The 24138-nt window shown below is 37.7% G+C and overlaps 1 protein-coding gene across 1 annotated transcript in view; it reads left to right on the forward strand.

The window, feature by feature from the left end:
- The first annotated feature begins 422 nt into the window (after window positions 1–422).
- The window catches only part of LOC134242946 (uncharacterized), a 29468-nt gene continuing 5752 nt past the window's right edge, over window positions 423–24138 (forward strand). Inside the window, 9 exon segments of the mRNA XM_062725150.1 lie at window positions 423–578; window positions 10273–10530; window positions 11427–11843; window positions 12035–12253; window positions 13597–15231; window positions 15960–16198; window positions 16287–16523; window positions 17873–18069; window positions 23144–23359. Of these exon segments, the coding sequence (XP_062581134.1) occupies window positions 10278–10530; window positions 11427–11843; window positions 12035–12253; window positions 13597–15231; window positions 15960–16198; window positions 16287–16523; window positions 17873–18069; window positions 23144–23359 (3413 nt within the window). The 5' untranslated portion in view covers window positions 423–578; window positions 10273–10277.

Consider the following 24138-nt stretch of genomic DNA (forward strand, 5'->3'; position numbering starts at 1 on the left):
TATAAAGAAACAAAACAAATAGAAAGATTTTTTTAATTTTAGTTAGTCATAAATACGCCATAAATGACTTTAAAAATAAAAAAAATAATAAAAAAAAATGTTCCTTTTATTAGCTGTTAGAATGGCTTTCCATTAAGTGTGCCTTACCTGAAGGATAATACAGGGAATTTATATATATATATTACGTTTGCAGACAGTGAAGGGATTTTAAAAAAATATGTAACACTTACCCAACAAAAAAACTTGCAGAAAATATCGGAAGCTGCTTATGAAATATGACCGGCGTGGCTTCATTATTTAGCGGGTATAGTGTTTTAATCCGATTCAACTAATTTACATGAAAGTATAATATAACTATTAAACTGTAAAATATTCACAGAGGGTAAAGGGTTATTATTATTTTTTTGTCATAGATAATACAGGTGAAAATAAAGGAAGAGGTGCATCCTCGCAGGCGGGTAATCGTGGAAAGAATCATTCTGAGCATGGAGGTAATCTAGGGAAATCCAGAGGCGGATCTAACGGAAAGAATCAAAGCAAGCAAGAAAAAGAGGAGAAATCCTCAGGAAACACCAAAGGTATATTTAAATGTATCATAGTATTTATTTTTTATTTATTTAGTATTCTAGATGTAGATGTAGAAACGTCCATAGTGCGTAGAAGTCTTGTCCATGATGATCAACTTACTGGAGACCATCAAGTGTGTGTTTTGGCTGACGGATCCAAAACTGAAACCCCTATCGCAAAGGTGAATGTTGACACTCTGTATTTCGTAGGAGAAGTGAATGCGTGGTGCCTACATGCTCCATTATATCCTTTGATTATCGGAAACATTCCGCATGCTAGAGATCCTCACGATCCGAACAAGGACTGGAAGCCTAGTGTTGTGAATGCTGTAGTGACTAGACAACAGAAATGCATGGAAGGTAAGAAGATAAAACCTCTTTCTGTTCCAGAAATAATAGGATCTGAAGTTTGTCCAGAGGATATGCTGAAAGCACAGGAAGAAGACGAGACGCTGAAGAATCTTAGAGCTCTGGTTGGAAAGGAAACCAACGGCAACAGAGTGAAGTACATTTTGAAGAAAGGTATGCTGTTTCGAGTTTTCCAGTCAGAGGAAGTCGAGAATGGTAAGCAGTTTACTCAACTAGTTGTTCCTAAGAAGTACAGAATGAAAGTTTTATCACTTGCACATGAGTCTTTAATGGCAGGTCATTTAGCTACATCAAGGACAATTGATAAAGTGCTAGCTGAGTTTTATTGGCCAGGAGTCCAGGCTGACGCAAGACGGTTTTGTCGATCATGCGACATATGTCTAGGACTACTCCTAAAGGTAGGACAACTAAAGTTCCAATGAGTGTTATGCCGATCATAGATGAGCCATTCAGACGCGTAGCAGTTGATCTGGTGGGACCAATACAGCCAATGACAGATAACGGTAATCGTTATATTTTAACTTTAGTTGAATTTTCAACACGCTATCCAAAAGCGGTTGCACTCAAAGGTATAGAAACTGAAAGAGTAGCTGAGGCTTTAGTAGATATCTTTTGCAGAATTGGAGTTCCGAAAGAGATGCTGACAGATATGGGAACACAGTTTACTTCGGAGTTGATGGGTGAAGTAAGTCGTTTACTTTCGATGAAACAGTTATCCACGACACCCTATCACCCGATGTGTAACGGCTTGGTGGAGAGATTTAATGGTACCCTGAAGCAGATTCTTCGACGACTGTGTTCAGAGCGTCCAAAAGACTGGGACAAATACCTGTCAGCAGCACTTTTTGCGTATCAAGATGCCCCACAGGAGAGCTTGGGATTTTCGCCATTCGAATTGGTATACGGACACAGAGTCAGAGGTCCGATGAGAATCCTACGAGAGCTTTGGACAAAAGAAGAGACGGATTCTGAGGTGAGAAGTACTTATCAGTATGTTGTCGATCTTAGAGAACGCCTAGAGTCTACTTGTCAGTTAGCCAGAGAGAATTTAGAGAAGTCATCCGAACGTTACCGAACACACTACAACAAGAAGGCTAAAAACAGAAACATGTCAGTAGGTGAGAAGGTGCTTGTACTTTTACCAACAGATAGCAACAAATTGTTAATGCAATGGAAAGGTCCTTTTGAGATAGTGAAGAAATTGGGGAAAGTTGATTATAGAATAGACATGAACGGCAAAATTAAGACATTCCATGCAAATATGCTCAAGTTATATTTTGACAGGAAAGAATGTTGTGTTGATGCTGGTATCTTAGGTGTCGCTAGTGCAGCTATGGTGGATGTTGAAGAAGACGATTCAGTTGACGACAGTGATCTGATAGATTCAACACTACCTACTTCGAAGGAGAAACCCAGTGATGTCAAAGTAAGTGATGAACTGACAATAAGTGAACGTGAACAAGTGAAATCGTTACTTGAAGAGTATAGTGATGTGTTATCAGATATTCCAGGATGTACGACATTGGATGAGCATCATATAAAGTTGACGAGTGACAAGCCTGTGCAATCCAAACCATACCCTTTAAATTTTACAACTCGTGCTGAAGTGTGCGAGGAAATAAGAAACATGCTAAAGTCAAACAGTCCATATTGTTCACCCACTGTGATTGTGGAAAAGATAGTTTTTACTTTTGTAACTTTACAGTTCGGTATTGTGGCGATTAAAGGATCAGAGAACGTGGGAGCCGATTGTCTAAGTAGGTTGTAGGATTTGAGTGAGACATTATGAACATTGTAGTTTTGTACATATGTTTTTCTTCTTTGTTGATTGTGAGTTTTGCACAAGTTCAGTGAACTTTCTTAAATTGGGGAGTTGATGTCACAATCAAAGTTGATTTTGTTATATGTTTATTTGTTTTTCTTTTATTAGTATTGCCCTGTGTTGACCCTCATTTGTATTTAGCGTTTATCCTGCAAGGAGCCCCATTATGACGCTCAGGTGATTTTAATATTTGGCCAGTCGCTATATAAGGTGATGTCAGGTTTGTCTTGGGTAGCGCACGTTTTCCTTGACCAGTGAAAGTAGTTTCACAGTTATGTCCATGGAGGGTTAGGTAGCTTTATTCGTGGTAACTGAATCTCCAATCAGGGTCTCTCTAGATACATGTACGTAAATGTGGTTACACAATGGTTTGGTGCTGTCGGCGGTGGCAACCTGGGCGACTACACGAGGGAGTGGTACGCTAGGCCGAGGCCGTGTATGGGGAAACGTGGTTTCCTGGATTTGTCAGCACTGCAGACGCTTAAGACGCTTTGGATAAGCGGGGGACGTCGAGGACGTTGTGGCAAGCGCAAGGGCGTGGTACCCGTATGACATGGACCGTAACAAGGATTAGACGTGGACGGCGTTGGGAACGTGGTCCAAGATGAACGCTCATAGACATTTTGAAATTCATTAATTTCATTTTGTATATTTGTACATAATTGTTTTTATATAAAATTGTAAATATAACAACAATCTTGTTATCACTGATCAAGCTTAGGGTGTCGTGACACAGTGGCGGATTTAGGGGGGGGGGCGCACCCGGCGCGCGCCCCCTAAAATTGTCAAAGTTAACGTAAATCACAGTTTCATCTAGAAAATGTAAACATGTCTACTTGGTAGACCTCATTTTTACCCTAAAAAATCTCTAGAACCCAGGAGCTTCCGGGGGCTTCGCCCCCCTCGGCCACCACCAGGGCTTTACCCTGGACTCACTGGGGGCCTCAAGGCGCCCCCAGACCCCTTGCCTACTTTTGGCGCCCCCTCTAACTCCAATTTCTGGATCCGCGCCTGGATTGCTTTCGGTCCTTTGATTTCCTAGATAGCAAAACGAAAGGAGATTTTCTAAAACACCATGTGATAAAAACCAATAAATAAACCTCACCAGTTGCATGATAAATGTTGCATGTTAAGGATATTTTGTACCGTACCTCGATGAATAAAACAGTAAGTATTCAACTGTATATATAGTGTTAACTGTCTACTGTGACATGTGTGCCTTCCTTTTTTGTAACCTTATACATGTTTAAGTTAAACTGACAGAATATTGTGGGTTTTAAATTATCAGTAAAATCAATATAGACCTCATGTATTAAATATATTACTTATATTTACTGATCATATAATTGTAATCAAATCTCTTCATACTAGTATATTAAGTTCTTTTTTAAACTGTATATAAATATGTAAATCTTTCAATTTATTCATAATTTAATTTAAATATTAATCTCGTATCCATTTTATAATATATGTGCATGATTGGGGGAAAAACTGGACTTTAGGTAAAAATACTGTACACTGCTTGTCAAAAAACTCTCCATATCATCAACCCAAAAGTAAGTCAATCTAATTAAAATTAGATGCTTTAATTATTTACATTGTTTATGTGTTATGTACTGTATGGATCTCAAGTTCAATCTGAGATGACCTCTAAAGGGAAGTTGTAACTTGTTAGATCCTTACAGCAATGTAACAAAATACAGAAGCGTAAAGAATCTAATTCTAATTAGGTAGAAAGTAAGTGTAAAAGGATATCTTACTCAACCAGAGTATATTTTTCAAATCAACAAAAAGTACAGGTACAGGATGTATTGTGTTCAGGACAGATGATACACGTGTACAAACAAAGAATGGATGCCTGGATTGGTATATATTTCTAGGCCTATATTTGTTGCAAATGATGTAACTAATAAATTTCCAAAATATTAAGAAATTGTAAACCTTCTCTGATGTTCAAATTTCTACCTTTCTGCAGCCATCCTTCTTAATCTATTCACAGATTTTCCACTTTAAATTCCATTTGTCATTTGTGTGACACCATGAATAAAGAACTTAAATGCATGCAGTTAAACTTGCATGTTCATTTTACTCATTGGAACATGAATCAGGTTTTTATTTTCAATTTTTATGACAAAAGTTTGTTTTTATCATCTGTCCTTAAAGGGACATACGCAACAGATTTGAAGTTTATATATTTACAGTAAATCACTTTTTATTTGCAAAAACTTTATTTTTCGCGTAATTACGTGTCTGAGACATCTAGTGAGCTCGTGAAAATTTCATTCTCGTGTATAATAGCATTCCTTATGATTACATAAAGAAATAACAATTCGTTAAAATTATGTCTCTCTGATAAAGAGTCAATGACTATCTCGCGAAATAAGTTGTCGTGAAAATTTAGTGATCTACGGTATTTTCTTTAAGAACTATATGCACGCTAACTCTCGATTCGTTTAAATTAATATTGATGGCAATTTGGCCATATTAAAAATCTCTATCTAAATACAAAGAACAGTTAATTTTTTAATACCAGTGCTAAATAGTAAATTATCCTTAATTCTGCGCTATTGAAATAAGAAGGATAGATGATATTTTCCTCTGAAATCAGGCTTTAAAGGATCATCATATTTTAAAGTGTCTTGGATATGATTAAATGTTCCTTAAATCTTTTCTTATGTTTAACACATGTAAAATTAAACAGATATAGCTGTAATGGGAGAGGAGAAAATGCAGCGGACCAGACAGGGATTTGAACACGGGCCCCATGAAACTCAGGTCAGGTGTTCTACCAACTGAGCTATCTGGCCATCGGCGCTCGAACCCGGCTGACCGCCACATAGCAATAAAATACAATGTTTTTCTTGTAAACCGCTTTGAAATAATGGTGAAAAAATAAGCATTCTACCACGATGATTGCAAAGATCGAAGGAAAGCGGCAGACATTATTCTCCAATATTATGTATGATCATATATTACGAACAAATTTGTAATTTAAAAACGCTATTTTTAATGTAACGAAAGCTCAATTCGTCTGCATTAAATGGAACAGCAAAACTGGTGACCTTTTGTTTCTATATAAGGAAACTGAATGATAAAGTAATATATAAGGAATTAAAATACATGTATTAACAAAAAATCATGTAATTCAATAAAATCAAAGAAATGGACCGTGCATACACTTTTCAATTAAAGAACTTTTAAAAGAATATTTGAATGATTTAGCATATTTAAAATATACATAAAAGAACATTTTTAATATTTCTTTTAAACTCCTGTGTCGAATGTGTGTTTCTTTTCATTTTTGGAACTCCTCTCATAACTGAATGAAATTTGATGAAACTTTCATATGGCATATCTTTATTACATATTGCCATTGTGCACCTCCATTTTAATATTTAAGTTTACATAATTTTTACCTCCAAAAGCTAAAAATTTCTTTTTCACCAGTTATAACCATACTGGGAAGGGGGGTTGATTTAGTGAGCTCATCGCTCACAATACCTCTAATTTCTTAATTATTGTCGTTTTTTTGTCTATAATCATATGATCCCATGAAACACAAAAAGCTTAGGTATGAATTTGTGAAATGACAGTCCATATTACATGATACGGGTCAACTGGAGTATACGGAATAAATAGTTCCTTGAGGATGCATCTCCATCTGAAATGAGTGATTAGGTTATCAATGATAATTATAAATTCTATGACATGAATGAAATTGTCGATGCATTGACACGTCGACATTGACAGAATAAAATTGTCAATGCATTGACACGTTGACATTGACAAAATAGAATTGTCAATGCATTGACACGTTGACATTGACAAAATGCAATTGTCAATGCATTGACACGTTCACATCTACAAAATGCAATTGTCAATGCATTGACACGTTGACATTGACAAAATGCAATTGTCAATGCATTGACAAGTTGATAGAAGACGTTTCCAAATTTTCAACTGTATAAAACAGTATAAATATGAATTCAAGATAAAAAAAACCTTTCATTCTTAAAATTACATCAATCGGGTACCTTTAATGACAACTTTCAAATTTGTCAATGTCAACGTGTCGATGCATTGACAGTTTATTAATATGACAATGTCAACGTGTCGATGCATTGACAGTTTATTAATATGTCAATGTCAACGTTTCCATGCATTGAGAATTTTTTAATATGTCAATGCCAACGTGTTGATGCATTGACAACTAGGGCTAATTGTAACGGGGACCGTTACAGATGTTCCCCAAACGCTCCCCAACTCCCTTTTGGTGCCATATTCCCTGTAAGCCTTATTAAATAAGACAACATCTGTGCATTTTTGACTTTAACAACGTTTTCCCAAAAGGATACCAATTATATTCAAATTTTAACATTGCAAGCGTGCCCATGTGAATGCACGTGCATAATGATCATATAATCTTGTCTACGCTTTCTATATATTAAAATATACTTTATATGTGACAAAAGTATTAAAAATCACTCATTCAAGTGTATTTTCAATTTCACTCGTTCCAAATGCACGCACGTGCGACACTTGAGATGCACGTGCATGATGACCATATCTTGGTTGTAGGAGGCCCTTATATCTATCTATGTTTTAAATCCCATCCTGTTTGGTTGAAAATCAAGGGAATTATAGCTATTTCAAGTTTCAGCCAATCAGATTGCAGCACACGTGCATCCACGTGATTTCAAGAATTTTTTTCTAAATCATATTGTAGAATATCCTAACGCATAACTATGTTTTAAATTTCAAAGAATTTCATCAAAAATCAAAGGAGATATTGCCATTTCAAGTTTCAGCCAATCAGATTGCAGCACACGTGCATGCGCGTGATTTCTTGAAATTTTTTGTATATCATATTGCAGGATATCCTAATGCATGACTATGATTTAAATTTCAAAGCATTTCGTCAAAAAATAAAGGAGATATAGCCATTTAAAGTTTCAGCCAATCAGATTGCAGCGCACGTGCATGCGCGTGATTTCATGAATTTTTTTCCATATTATATTGTAGGACATCCTAATTCATGACAATGTTAAAAATTTCAAAACATTTCGTTGGAAAACAAAAGAGATATTGAGAATTTTTTTCAGCCAATCTAGGAAGGCGCACGTGCATGCCGTGAAAGTGCTAATTTGACAGTGTATATTATTAACACTTTTAATATATCTTTATGTAATGAGTTTCAAAGCATTTCATCAAAAAAGGTAAAAGTTATAGCTATATTAATTATATCAGTCAATTCAAATTTCACGCGCACGCACGTGCAGGCGTATGCGCGCAAAATTTCCGCACATACATTTACACACCTATTAACCCTAAAAAGGTTTTAGCTCAGTTTAACTATAAAAACACTCGGGGACAAAAAAGTCAGTGAAAACAAATAAGTAAAAAAAATAATAATAACTAGTGCTAATTGTAACGTATTTTTTATTTTTTCCCCAAACGCTCCCCAACTCCCTTTTGATGCCATATTCCCTGTAATCTCTATTAGATAAGAAATACTTTATGGAATTTAGACTTAATCAAGATCTTCCTAGAGAAATACAAAATATATTTAAAAACAGGCATTGCACGCGTGTTCATGTGCGTAACGACCATATTATCTTGTCTACAATATCTAACACATTTTAATATATTAATATTAAAGCATTTAATCCAAAAGTATTAAAAAATTCACTCATTCGAGTGTATTTTTAATTTTACTCATTTAACGTGCACGCACGTGGAAGCACGTGCATAATGACTACACCTTTTTGTAGAAGTCCCTTATATTTATCAATGTTCTAAATCCCATCCTTTTTGGTTGAAAAACAAAGGAGTTACATCCATTTGAATTTTCAGCCAATCAGATTACAGCACACATGCATGCGCGTGATTTCATAAATTTTTATCTCTATCGTATTGAAGAATATCTAAATGAATTTATTTTAAAATTCCAAACATTTTCAAAAAACAAAGGAGATATAGCCATTTAAAGTTTCAGCCAATCAATTGCAGCACACGTGCATGTTGATTTCATGAATGTTTCCTATATCATATTTTAGGATATCTTAATGCATGACTATGTTTTAAATTTCAAAGCATTTCGTCAAAAAACAAAGGAGATAAAGCCATTTAAAGTTTCAGCCAATCAGATTGCAGCACGAGAGCATGCGCATGCTTTCATGAAAATTTTTATATGTAATGCTGTAGATCTTCATAATGTAGGACTATGTCCAAAATTTCAAAAGATTATGACAAGAAACAAGCAAGATATTGAGACTTTAGTTTCAGCCAATCAGAGCGAAGCGCACGTGCATGCGCGTGAGATCTTGCTATTTTGACCATGCCATCTTGTCTACACTACTAATGTATCCTTACATTATGAGTTTCAAAAAAATTCATCAAGAAAAAGAAAAGTTACAGCAATATCCATTATATTGGTCATTTCATGTGGTGCACGTGCGCGCTCTTGCAAGCACGTGCGCGCAAAATGACCTTACGGCAAATCTACATAACATGTGACTGACCCTAAAAACTGAAATGAGTGATTACCTTAGTCGGATGTGTAGTTTACAAATCACTCGTGACAAAATTTTCCAGGAAGAAGAAAAATAATAATAATAAGAAACAGAGTAAAAACAATATGTTCCCCAACTTCGTTTGGGGAACGCTGATAAGAAACAGATAAAAATTGTCAATGTTGACAAACTTTTGGGGAACAAAATTAAATTTGTCAATGTCAACGTGTCGATGCATTGACAGTTTTTTAATATGTCAATGTCAACGTGTTGATGCATTGACAATTATTAAATTTGTCAATGTCGACGTGTCGATGCATTGACAGTTTTTTCAATTGGTCAATGTCGACGTGTCAATGCACTGAATTTTTTTAATTTGTCAATGTCAACGTGTCAATGCAATGTCAGTTCTTTAGTTTTTATTATTATTTTTTTTTTAATAAATTTGTCAATGTCAACGTGTCTATGCATTGACTGCTTTTTTTTTTTGTGTGGCTATTTATAATGCGCATTTATTTTCTACAAGGGATTTACAGCCGGAACTATTTATTCCGTATAATACTCCAGTTGAGCCCATGTATCTATAAAAAAGAATTTTTGTTCAAGTGAGAAAATATGTTTTAAAAACATTTTCCTTTTTCCATTGTTTTTAAAGCGAAAAACATGAGTTTTACCAAAATTATAGAGTTATCTCTCTTTGTTTTCCCAAATAACTTCTAATTTTAAAACATAAGTTTTTTTGAAAATCAAATCACCTGTCTGCATTTTTGCTATGTTTTATTTAAAGTGTAATTATCTTGTGATATATAAAGAACATCACTGATGATTGATAATAATGTTTTGTTTACATTATGATTAACCAAGTTCAAAAATTTGCATATCAAATCAGTATAGTACTTGAGATTAACGGGGCCTAGGTTTGAACCACAGTTTGATCCATCATGTTTCTCTCCTCTCCTGTTATATCAAATGGTATATTAAAATCTACATTGTATTATCATAGAGAATATGAGTGACAATAAAGGAAGAGGTGGATCCTCGAGGGTTGGTAATCAAGGAAAGCCCAGAGGTGGATCTCATGGAGGGCAGCGTGGTGGGCAGTCAGGAAGAGGAAATCCCCCAGGAAATGCCAGAGGTGGATCACATGTTGGACAGCGTGGTGGGCATTCAGGCAGAGGAAATCCCTCAGGAAACACCAGAGGTGGATCACAAGGTGGCAGTGAATTTTTTAGGGGTGGCTATCAAGGACATCCAGTACAGCGTAAGTCATTTTATTTAATTTTTAACCAACGTTTTTCTCTTAATTTTTTAGCTCTAATGGTCAGAGACCAGAGTAATGTGTCCAGCGTCCGGCTGTCTGTCTGTAAACAATTTTTCAAAAAGCTACTCTTCTTACAGTTTTGGACTGATTTCAATACATGTATAACTTGGCACACAAGTAGACTACACTAAGGTACATAATTCTTTATATCAGTTTTTGATTTCGATGAACGGTGTTGTCATGGTTACTAAAAATAGAATTTCTATGAAATTCTTTCAAAATGCTACTCCTACAGTTTTGGTCTGATTTCAGTATAAATTGGCTCACAAGAAGACTACACTAAGATACAAAATTTTAAATATTGGTTTTTGATTTGATGAATGGTGTTGCCATGGTTACTAAAAATAGAAATTTATGTGAAATACTTTCAAAATGTTACTCCAAATACAATTTTAGTCTGATTATAATATAATGGGGCATGTAAGTAGACTACACTAAGAACATAAAGAGATTTAATCAAGGATCATTATTCTATTTATTGATGTATTGTAAAGTTTCAATTCCCAACTGCTACTTTTCTCTTCCTTTGCTTTTCTCTTCCTTTTCCTTTAAGTAAAAACCAGTAGAGCTTCAGTCTCGACAGAGACTTCTGATTTTGATAATAAAAGAACTTTCACAAAAAGAAGCTTTAAAAATATAACTTTAAAGTGTTGAGGCAAGGAAGCTGTGTGGTCAAAACTAAAGCTCCCACCAGGATTATTTAATAAAGCATTACACATTGAAAAAAGCTTAAAGCTTTAACTACCAACATATGATTTCCAGCACATGGTATCTCACAATATCTGTTTTTGATTAGTTTAGTTTTTTGTGACAGTAGTTTTTTGCCTTATTTACAGGGCCAGGGCAACAGAACTTCCAGCCTGGAAATAATCAGCAATATTATCCAAGTCTGCCCATAGGTTCTAATGTACGTCAACCGATTAACCAGCCAGGGTCTCTTCTTGGAATACCTCCACAATCACAAGATTTTTTCAGACCTCCTCAAATGGGAAATCAAATGTATCAGCCACCACCCCAGCAAGTACGGATGCCAAATTATGGAGGGCCACAACAGCCTAATTATGCAGGGCAGCAACAGCCCAATTATCCAGGGCAGCAACAGCCCAATTATGCAGGGCCGCAACAGCCCAATTATCCAGGGCAGCAACAGCCCAATTATCCAGGGCAGCAACAGCCCAATTTTGGATTTAAACCCTATCTTCCACAGGCACCACCAAGACCACTTCTACCACTAAATCCTGAGGCATCAGCTGGTATCAGTTTTATTTTACTGGAAAGAATTTGCTTTAAAAATCAATATTAAAGACAAAAAGAGGTGAAGTAATAGCATTATTTAAAGCAAAATTTTACTTCCAACTAGACAGATATAATATTGTTGAGAAATAGAAACTAGATAAATCAGATGTGCATAATACACCTGACCATCAGTCATGAAATGTTTCAGGTTCAGCAAAGTTTGTTTCCAAGCATCCAGTGATGGCTTTAAATGAAATGAAGAAACGTGTTGAATACAGGGACTGCCCTACCAATAATGATTTTGTGTGTGTTATTGCATTGGTTGATGGCAAGTCTTATGAAGGATATGCACAAACCAAAAAAGACGCACAGAAAAAAGCAGCAGAAGATGCCTTGAAGGACCTTTTTAATATCATCTGTGTGGAAGGTTTGCTCTTTTTTATGCTTCAAGTTAAGTTGAGTTAACATCATTTTGAGTATTCAAATTGAAGTATGCTGTTAGCAGCTCTATAAACATTTTAGGCCTTTGAAGCTCACCTGAGGCTCATGTAATTAACTATTCTGATCAAAGAGTGTCCGGCATCCATCTATCATGATATGTAATCTTTTCATATTTTGAATTTCTAAAGAACCATTGGGCCAATTTTAACAAACTTGCCATAAAATTTCCTTGAGTAAAGGGGATTTAAGCTTATTCATAGGAAATACCACACCCTTTTTCGAGGAGAAATACTGAAGAATGCTGAAAAATTTTGGACATCTTTAAAATATCTTCTTCTGAAGAACCACTGGGCCAGAAAAGATGAAACTTACAATGAGCTCTGTGAAGCGCCATGTTTCGCGAGCTCTTAAAACAACGTCTTGGCAAAGAGAAAATAAGGACTTACCGTAATTAATTTGCACATTGATCCATTAAAAAAAAAATTTCAGTTATATCTGGACAATCAATCTTTAGCAATATGCATCTAGCCACAAATATGTTATCAGAATAACAACAAAAGTTTTTTTAAAAAAAAAGAACTCAGATTGATAATCTTTAAAATAACATTTAATGTTTAAATATAAGGAAAATGAATAACTTAAATCACTGATTTTAATTTTTCATTCATTTTTTGAAAATAGATTTAATTTTAAAGGATAAAAAAAATTGAATAAAGTTTACAATTTCTTGATATCTTAGATATATTATTCCGAACAATTGCAAACAAAAAAACAATCAAGGCCTCCCTCTGTTTTTTGTTTTTTTTTGTATCAACTGTCCTTAAAAGTTCATTATTAGTCTCCTACTGGTGAAATCGAAGAGTACCATAGCTTTCCTTTGCATCTGTCCATCTGTCTAGCTCTCCATCTGTTTGTCCCACTTGGTTTTCCACAAATTTTTCTAAACACTTGCAGATATTAAGCTGATTGTCTGTCTGTTGGTCCATCGGTTTCCATTCATTTTCTTTGCAGAGGTTGCTTATATTGATATGAAATTTGGTATACAGAATTATCATAAAAATATCTAGGTCAATTTAGTTTTGGACTGGATCGAGCCATTTTGGATAGAGTTATGCTCCTTGGACTTAAAAAAAATTCCAATCATTTTGGGGAGGAGGGCATAAGTGTTTTACAAACATCTCTTGTTTAACTAAATATACAAACATCTAATTCTTCTAATTGTTCATAAGGTGATATTATTTCACAACAGTTACATTTTTGTAAAATTAACAGAAACTGCAAGATTAATTATTGGATGTTTAAATATATTCTTTTCCTTATCTTATTAAGGTCCTAAGGAAGAAGAAAAAGAACAAAAGGAGAGGAAAGAAAAAAGTACAGAGTCCAAAGTAAAACAGAAAAAGAATGATGAACTTGAGGATGAGAAACTCATTGATGAAATGTTAGAGGGAAACAAGAAACAAGGGGCACAAGGTGGAAGCAGGCAGGAGCAACAAAGGGAAAGACAAAACAGTGAGAGTGGTATGAGTAGGCAGAAAGAGGACAGTGGTGGAAGTGAAGAGCCTCAGAGATGAAGAGGTAGAGGTGGAAGAAGAAGGAAGGGGAGAGGAGGAACGGGTATACTGGAAGATGGGGAAGAAATGCCAGGAGAGGGTGATATGGACAATGACTCTGACAATGAGAGTGTGTGCAGCCATGTCTCACAGTCAGGTGGTAGAGGTCGTGGTAACAGGAGAAGAGGCAGGAGAAGAAATGCTCCTAATCAATCCAATGGTGATAGAGATTCCTACCAAAGGAATGACTCTGACAATGAAAGTGTGTGCAGTCAGAGTTCACAGTCTGCACGAGGAAGGGGTCACAGAGGAGGCAGAGGTAGGGGTAGAGGAGGAAGGGGAGGTGATCCAGGGAGAAGTGACAGAGGTCAGGAGTCTAGCCAAGACGGTATGACAGAGCAGCCCAGTCGAGAATTTGACGATGATGCAGATGTTAGCTTCTCAGAGGCTAAGGTATTCAAATTCCTGGTGAGTACAATGGAAGGGTGTGCCAGCATAGCAAAATTCAAAGAGGAATATACTCCCTTGCCTCCGAATTTCGATGAGTGGATAATGGAACCTAGGAAGCGACTATCCATTTTAAAAAAGAACAACAAACCTCTAATTATTAGACCCTTTCTCATCAATGCAACAGTTTGTGTTGATCACATGGGTTTTGGAGGAAAAAAGAAATGTGAGCGTAAGGATTGCAGCCATTTTCATATTTGTAACTTCTTCTTGAATGGATGGTGCAAACGTGGCGTCAAATGTAGAAAAGGGCATACATTTACAAAGGGTCACAATAGGGGCTTGAAAGCAAAACTTGGCCTTAATCCTTTTAAAGATGCAGAAATAAAAACCATTGTACAGTGTAGGTATCCCCAGATTTGCAACAGAAAAAGGTGTCCAGAGGGAGATGATTGTCCTTATCTTCACGTCTGCTTTAACTACATTCGAGATAAATGTGAAGATTCTAACTGTCCTCGAGGACATGATTTAGAGACCTCTCACAACTTGTGGGTCCTCTCATGGCACAGGATGGACAAGTGGACCAAGGAGAAATTAGCCCTGCTGAAGTTTATCAGCAACATGCCACGAAAACCAAGAAGCAAAAAGGACCCTGGTGATGGAGCGTCCACCGTTGATTTTTCTGAAATCATGAGTAATGTGGATGAATTGGAGTTGTCTGATGACATGGATGATGATAAAGATGAAGAAGAAGAAGATGATGACGACATTGAGGAAGATGATGGTGAGGAAGAGGAAAAGGATGTCTACCGTGGAAGTTATGGAAGAGACCTTTCGAAGTCAACAGAAGAAGTCTACCCCCAGAAGAGAAGACTGGATAGAAAAGACAGATGGGCAGCTGGCGTGGAGGACACAGAATTCCTGGAGTGTGGTAGAAAGCCAGACACTGAGGCATCCATTCCAGGTACATCATGTTTGTAAAATTATTTTTACATCAACTAAATATTTTCTCCTATAAATATGTCTAGAGAAAACCATTGTGGGTCATCAATTGGTAAACAACATTAAGCATTTTACCTCAACAGATTTCTTGAGCAGTGGCTGTTCCATCAATGAAACATACAATGATGAATATATCAATATAGTAATGTTTAATCTGCTTATCCTAATTTAGGTCATTTTTTGTACAGATATAAATATAAACAGTGAAAGTTTTTAATTGTTTAATTGTTTGTAAGTATGGAAATTTACATCGCAGCTACATGTATTGTAGGAAAAAAGTACAAATACTTTTTCTGCAACAGGTGCAACATGAATTTTCTTTCTAAAAACAAAAGAATAAAAAAAATGTTTCAATGTTTATCAGTATAGTGTAATTTGATATCAATTGTCACATTAATATCTATAATTAGGCATTTGGCATTACAAAAGTTTATCATTGATGAATAGGATAATCCGTATAGTGCTATTATAATAAATACAGTGAAACCTGTCTAATCCGACATGCACTGGGAGACAAACTTTTTGTCGGAATAGACAGGGTGTCGGATTGCACAGTGTTAAAAACAAATACTAAAATGGGAAAGAAATTTAACGTCGGAATTCACAGTGTGTCGGATTATTCAGGTGTCGGATTAGACAGTTTTCACTGTACATTAAACCTCGCATCATCCTTACTTTTTGTCATTGTAGGTAATATTGCACCGGAGGCAACATCAAAGAGTATAACAGAAAAGGATGCCCACAAAAAAGACATCTGTGTCAGTAGTTTGTTGGCAGCCTGCCAAGGGAGGGACTGCGATAAACATCACACCCCCCTCCCCTACCTCTGGCAGATCCGTATCTATGGCGACTGGGTCAGCTTTGGTGACGAAGAAAACCAGAAACTTGAAAAAAGCTACTGCAGTCTAGGGAATGTGGAAGGAGGGGAAGTAAGGAAATTTATTTAAAACAGTGAACCTGTTTTATAGTAAATGTTGGTTTCTTGAACACAGCTATATATCATATTCTTGTATTAAGGTGGAATATCAAGAGAGAAGATACAGGGTTCACATGAAATTTAACGAGGAGAAGGGAGTCGTGTATGAGATAATCCACGGTGATGAACCACTGAGTACACAAGACGTTTTTGCCATCAGGCGTCTGTCCACGGCGTCGTTCGCTAAGGAGAGGAAGCCGTTGGCTGTCGGCTCCTTCCACACCCAGTGGAGGTGGTACTACCAGGATGATGCCAAGCAGTGGGTTCTGTATGACAAGGTTAGTTGTTATAGGTTAATATTCTATTAGATTGCATTAACAAAGAGTATTTTGTTGATGAACAGATTTGTGTTTTTGTTTGTTTTGAACATACAATGTAGTTTACTGAAAACAAGTTCTAAATAACTTAGTAAATTCTTCTCCTTAATTTGTGTCAGAATCACACGTATTTCAGGTTTCACAGGATAATTATACCCCATGCAACTAGTTGCGGGAGGTATGATGTTTTTGACCCGTCCGTCAGTCAGTCCGTCAGTCAGTCAGTCAGTCAGTCCTCTTTTTTTGTCAGCGCAACTCCTCATAAACCGCTGCACAGAATTTCGTCAAACTTTGCAGGTATTTAGGACACAATGTGTAGATGTGCATATTACCAGGAAATTCCGATTCCTTTATTTTTTCCGGGAATTTCCGCACTTTTTAACTTAGGCATTTGGCCATACCTTGAATATAGAGATGAACAGTTTGTCAGCGCAACTCCTCATAAACCGCTGCACAGAATTTCGTCAAACTTTGCAGATATTTAGGACACAATGTGTAGATGTGCATATTACCAGGAAATTCCGATTCCTTTATTTTTCCGGGAATTTCCGCACTTTTTAACTTAGGCATTTGGCCATACCTTGAATATAGAGATGAACAGTTTGTCAGCGCAACTCCTCATAAACCACTGCACAGAATTTCGTCAAACTTTGCAGATATTTAGGACACAATATGTAGATGTGCATATTTCCAGGAAATTCCGATTCCTTTATTTTTCCGGGAATTTCCACACTTTCCAACTTAGACTTTTTGGCCATATTTTGAATATAGAGATGAACAGTTTGTCAGCACCACTCCTCTTAAACTGTTGTACATAATTTCTTTTATCCAAAAGAGTTTTGCCCATTATTCAAGAAAATTTCTCAACCCCCCCCCCCCAATTACTTCAAATTAATGTTTGGATTTGTATAATGCCAAGAAATTTTGATTCCATTATTTATCTAGAAGCTTCATTCCACATTTAAATGTCCTCATATGTAAGACATTTTGATGTGAAGATTTTTTGCAATTATTGCCCTTTTTGATTTATACTATGTATTTAAAGTACACTGTGCCTTTCATTATGTGTTTCACTGTCAAGTTTGGGGGGAGCATGGGGTATGTGAGCTAGCTCACTTTTTCTTTCATTTTTGTAACATCTGATTATAAATCTGCAATTCATTGTTTATAGTAAACCGATTAAACATTTGAATGTGCAGAGAACAGATTGACTATTTTAAAAAAGTAAAACATCCAATGTAACCTTCAACTTTGGAGTTCATTTTCAGTCTCATATGCGTGTTTACAATTTTACTGTTTTTTTTTCATAGGAAAGATTCCAGTACACATTGGAGAAGAAATATCTCAGCGGACAAAAGAGTTATCTTTTTACAAGAGAAAGCTACCGATTTAAGTATCGGATAGATTTTGCAGGTTTGCAGCAGACGAATATTGATACAGATAAAGTTCGCAAGATTCTCCGTCGACCAGTGTTTCTCTCGCTGGCAGATGTGGCAGCAAAAGCCTTGTAAGTTATTATACCTGTAGAAACAGGTTATAAAAATTAGAAGGGGAATAAAGATAATGAACGGCATCCAGCAAAATATTTGAACATTTTTGGCTTTTTCTGGAACAAATGAATAAATTTCAACCAATTAGGGTTTCCACCTTCTGTAGATAAAGGGGAACAAAAACTGTGTTCTGTCTCCCTTTGTCCTGAGGGTTGTGACGAAAACAATTACCAGGTAATAATGAAACTGTATCAGTTTGAATGGTTTTTTGCCACATCCCACAGGACAAAGTTAGCTAGAATTGCATTTCATTAAGATCTTGATTTTTTGGGCATTCCCTTTCTCAAATCGCAGAGTCATTTACCTGGTGTAGTGATTAGAGCCTCTGCTGTAGAGTCACAAGTCTGCTAAATGACTGTGTGATGCGTACAGTGTGTGTGTCTGTCTGTGTCTGTCACTCTCGCCTTCAGCTCCGCCCCTGGCTAGCAGCTTGCTGTGAAAGATGAGCAAAATTATATTTGTAAGTCTTATCTGCCAGGTATAGCCTCTCCACAGTTAGACCTATGTGGCCCAGATATGGGATCCTCCTCGAGGTAGCGGATGGAAATTGGGTACCTTGCGGCCCCAAGCAGAACCACAGGGTCTTGGAGGAGACTAGGCCCCTAAATGCACGGCATGCATGGCCCACCGGCGAGTGGATATGCCCTGGTGCCTGCAATCCTAGTTCCCAGCAATGGGTAAATTGCAATGAACTACTGCCTTGTAGATACCTTTGGGAGAAGGAAAGGCTAAAGAGTAAACCCTACAGAAATCTGGAATACAACAAGGCTGAATGGTATAACCACACTTCTGGCAACTCCGTCCATGCGACGGAAAATGGCCGTCCAGGTGGGGACGTTAGCCTGGAAATGCAGCTACCTAGGAGAAGATAAACTCTTACTAAAAAATCACGGGCAGATCTAGACTCGTTAGCCATATAAAGCCATAGACATACATGCCAACTTTTGAAAATTCCCATAGGGGATTTTGCGCGTGACGACAATTTTCTAAGCTTTAAATTCGCGACATATTGTTATAAAAATAAATGATTATGAAATACTTTTTTTTAAATTATAATATTGATAGATCTAGTGGAAGGAAACCATAAACAAATTACCCTGTTACTCAAGGTTGGGTGTTGGGCGCAGGGCTAACAACCCTGCCCTGTAAAAGGAGAAAGTTACCGAAACAGCAACAAGAAAAACCTTTACTACACCCTGTGAAAGGCCTTCCGAGTTAAATAAGACTCATATGAATGCTGGCAATCAAAGCCATAAGGACGTTACCAGCAGAATGGGGGAGGTCCTGAACACCACTAAAACCAAGCTCAGACTAGGACATTGGAATGTGAGGACAATGTATGAGACAGGCAAGCTGGCACAGGTAACATCTGAGATGAGACAGTTTAATCTAGATGTCCTAGGAGTGAGTGAGAGCAGATGGACTGGATCTGGAAAGATGAGAACCACCACAGGAGAAACTGTCCTTTACTCTGGTAGATATGACAACCTACGCCGTGAAGGAGTGGCCATCATATTCAGGAAAGGTGTAGAGTGGTGTCTGTTGGAATGGAAGCCCATAAATAATAGATTAATTAGCGCAAGATTAAGGGGCAAGCACATCAACACCACATTAATACAATGTTACGCACCAACGAATGACAGTAATGATGAAGACAAGGATAACTTCTAAAGTCAGCTACAGGCGGAGACAGAGAAAACCCCACGGCACGACCTACTTATCATCATGGGGGACCTCAATGCTAAGGTCGGAAAGGACAACACCGACTACGAAAGAGTCATGGGAAATCAGGGGGTTGGGAATAGGAATGATAATGGCGAAAGACTGGTGGATTTCCGTGCTATGAACAACCTAGTGATAGGAGGAACCCTCTTTACACACCCTGATATCCACAAGCTGACCTGGAACTCACCAAATGGAAGAGACAAGAACCAGATTGACCATTTGATGATCAATGGCATGTGGAGACGCTCTCTATTAGATGTTAGGGTCAAGCGGAGTGCAGACATAGGCAGCGACCATCACCAAGTGACAGCACTCATTAAGATCAAACTGAAAAAAAGCTGAAGTAAGGCCTAATACTCAAACACGTTTTGACATACAGAGACTGAGAGAGAACACCGTGAAAGTTGCCTTCATCAGGGAATTAAGAAACCGATTCCAGATCTTACAAGATGCATATGATGAAGGTGAGGAGGCCAATGTGGACAACACCTGGAAGCAAGTGACCCAACTACATGTATACCCTGAAAGCAGCAAAAAGAAATTAGGCTTTCGCAAAAAGAAACACCAACAAAGACTGGATACAGCAGGAGACTCTAATTGCTATAGAGGAGAGAAAGGAAATTAAGAAAAAGATGCTGCAGACCAAGTCCCCACGACTGCGTGAGAGGCAAGAGGAGCTTTATGGTGAGGTCAACAAGAGAGTCAAGAAGCTTGCACACCGTGAGAAGCCATGGACCAACTTGCAGCTGAGGCAGAGAAAGCAGCAGTACGGGGAGAGCAAGGGAGAGTGTACAAGATCACGAAACGAGTGTGTGGCAAATTTATAGGAAACACAGGAGGACCTATCAAAGACAAACATGGAACACTGCTGACATCAGAAAAAGATCAAGAAGAGAGATGAGTTGATCACTTCCGCGAAGTTCTTAATGGACCATCACCTGATGAAGCTGTTGTCGTACCAGAAGCCACAGAGGATCTGGACATCGACACTGACCCACCAACTAAGGAGGAGATAATGAATGTAGTCAAGACTCTTAAGAACGGGAAGTCTCCAGGACCTGACAATCTTGATGCAGATCTATTTAAAGCAGATCCTGGAATAGCAGCCACCATCCTCCAACCACTGTTCACAACTGTGTGGGATGGAGAGAAAGTACCTGATGATTGGTGTAAAGGGGTGATTGTCAAGATCCCAAAGAAAGGGGCCCTGAGTGATTGTAACAACTGGAGGGGAATTACTCTACTGTCTGTGCCAAGTAAGATCCTGGCCAAAATAATCATCAAAAGAATGTCAGACTCCGTTGATGCTGTATTGAGGAAAGAGCAAGCAGGATTTAGGAAACATAGAGGATGTACTGAGCAGATGCACTCCGCAACATCAAAGAGCAGTGCACAGAGTGGCAGAGACAACTGTATGTAAACTTCGTGGACTTTGAGAAGGCATTTGACAGCATACACCGAGATAGCCTTTGGAGCATCCTACGCCATTATGGTATTCCATCTAAAATGGTCCACCTGATAAAGAGCTTTTATAACAACTTTAAATGCTCAGTAGGATACAATGACACCTTCTTCGATGTTAAAACTGGAGTCAGACAAGGATGCGTAAGGTCTGCAGTGTTGTTCAACCTGGTCATCGATTGGGTCATGCGGAAGACAACAGAAGACTCTCCAAGGGGGATCCACTGGGCCTGTTTTCAACACTGGAGGATTTGGACTTTGCAGATGACTTGCTCTAATGTCTCATACACACCAGCATATCCAAGAGAAGACCAACCGGTTGCAAACCTATGGACATCAAGTGGGACTACGCATCAGTACAAAGAAGACGGAGACAATGACACTTAATGTGGAATTGCCTGCCCCTGTTAAGATCAGTGGGGAGGAACTATGCCAGACAGATAACTTTATTTACCTGGGTAGTATCATTACACCAGAGGGCGGCACAAAGGAGGACATACACAGCAGACTGGGCAAGGCCAGGAGAGTATTTAGGGAAATGAATAACATCTGGAGGTCTGCACAGTACAGCACCAGCACCAAGCTGAAGCTTTACCAGAGCTGTACGTGTTATGTCAACTCTCCTTTATGGATCGGAGTGCTGGAGAATAACAGAGACAGATCTTGGCAAACCATGATCCTTCCATACCACCTGCCTCCGCCGAATACTCAGGATTTTCTGGCCCGATAAGATAACAAATGAAGACCTGCTGAGCAGATGCAAACAAGAGGACATGGGTACCATCATAACCAAGCTCCGATGGAGGTAGATTGGATGTGTTCTCAAAAAAGACCCCCAGTCAACAACTAGAACAGCACTGAATTGGACACCAGAGGGCAAAAGAAAGAGGGGGAGTCCTAGAACATCATGGCGAAGGACAGTAGAAGGCGAGATGAAGGCAATGCACCAGACCGTGGGAATGGTTGACAAGGCTATCCCAGGACAGGAAAGGGTGGTGAAGTTTGTTGCTGCCCTGTACACCACAGGGTGTACAGGAAGAAGATGATGATGATGATGATGTAGAGTCACAAAGTAAGGAGTTGATCCTTAGTAAACAGGTTTGAATTTCACTGTGGGACGTAGAGACAACATCCTTCAGATGAGACTGTATAAATTGAGGCCCCATGTTGCAGTTAAACAACAAAAAAATTACAGACAGACACTCTTTGCCCTTTCAATTAGATAAATCCCTAACTGGTTAAAATAGTGAAGCACATGGTACCGTATAATCCCTATTAACCGCCCCGGGCACTTAGAAAATTGCAAAAAGTGGGCGATTATTTTGATATTCTCTTTATGATATTTAATGTCATATTCTAACTTTAAAAATCTTTTGAAAATAAAAAATAAATAAAAGGAACCACTATAATAATTTTTAACTTTACTGGAAGTGAAGATAATTCACCCAAATGCTAAATTAATATTCATTTTCCACTAAGAAATCGGTTAATAGACAAGTTTTATTTTCACTTTCATTTTTTATACGATTCTAGATGATTTTAATCACTGTACAGGGGGCCCTTATTTCCTGACAATTGAAAAATACCTAAGGGGGCGCTTATAGGGGCAGGGGCGGTTAATAGGGATTATACGGTAATCACACTATGAAAATAAAATTGATAATCCATTTCTTTGGTGGGGGAGGGGGGGGGGGGGAAGGAGAATGATTACAAGCAATTCAGAGGTAGGTATAGTTCATTCTGTAGGTTGGATTATTTACATTTTCTTAGATTTCTTAAATTTTTCCAGACTCAGGTTACTTAATTTTTGTAAATATTTTCTAATCAGTCTCCAATGATTTTCAGTCCTCCATACCTTGCCATATCCTATCCCGGCTCCAGACCCCCTGGTTGGGCCCCATGGGACTTGGAACATGATTTTGAATTAGTGGACTTAGAAGAATCAAACAAAGAGTTCGTAGACGTCAAATCTTCTTTCTTCAGCACACTTAAGGAGGACAATTTCCAGATCTGCAATATTTATCGTGTACAGAATCTGGAGCTCTGGAACGAATACAAAATGTAAGTCAAGTCTCCTGAGATTTCTATAATGACTTTGTAAATTTGCCATCTACAGGAATTAAATATTGTATACAGGGAAATTTTTGCCTCCATTTTATTTTCGGCCCTTTTGCCCTACCTTCAGTTGGGTGAATTTAAAATGGGATGAATTCATGAATACAACTTCAACTTCCAATTTTTTAGCCCCATGGGGATCCGGGTTAGAATAGGTCCTCAGTACCCCCTTGCTTGTCGTAAAAGGCGACTAAATGGGGCGGTCCTTTGGATGAGACCGTATAAACCGAGGCCCCGTGTCACAGCAGGTGTGGCACGATAAAGATCCCTCCCTGCTCAAAGGCCGTAAGTGCCGAGCATAGGCCTAAATTTGCAGCCCTTCACCGGCAATGGTGACGTCTCCATATCAGTGAAATATTCTGCAGAGGGACGTTAAACAGTATACAATCAATCAATCAATCCAATTTTTTAAACAGAACAGGGCAAAATTGTTTGCAGGTGTGAAAGGGCCAAAATAAAGCAGGGCAAAAATAACCCTATATACAGAATTCAGTATATTTCAAAAAGTTTTATACATATGTGTTTTGTACATGTTTTGTATTAAGCATGAGCAATAATTTGAAGTAAACATTTGGCCTTTTAGCTGATAATTAAGGGGCCTATCGGGCTGATGTGACATATGAAATGAAGGTACAAATGTACACAATAGTAATCTCTTATTACTTGTCAAAATATTTAAGTCTTGGGGATTTGAAGAGAAAGGGTAGGGATGAGGAAAATTTTTA

Source organism: Saccostrea cucullata, unplaced genomic scaffold (assembly GCF_032062105.1).
Source record: "Saccostrea cucullata isolate Sc308-1 unplaced genomic scaffold, CSIRO_AGI_Scuc_v1 ctg128, whole genome shotgun sequence".
NCBI lineage: Eukaryota > Metazoa > Mollusca > Bivalvia > Ostreida > Ostreidae > Saccostrea > Saccostrea cuccullata.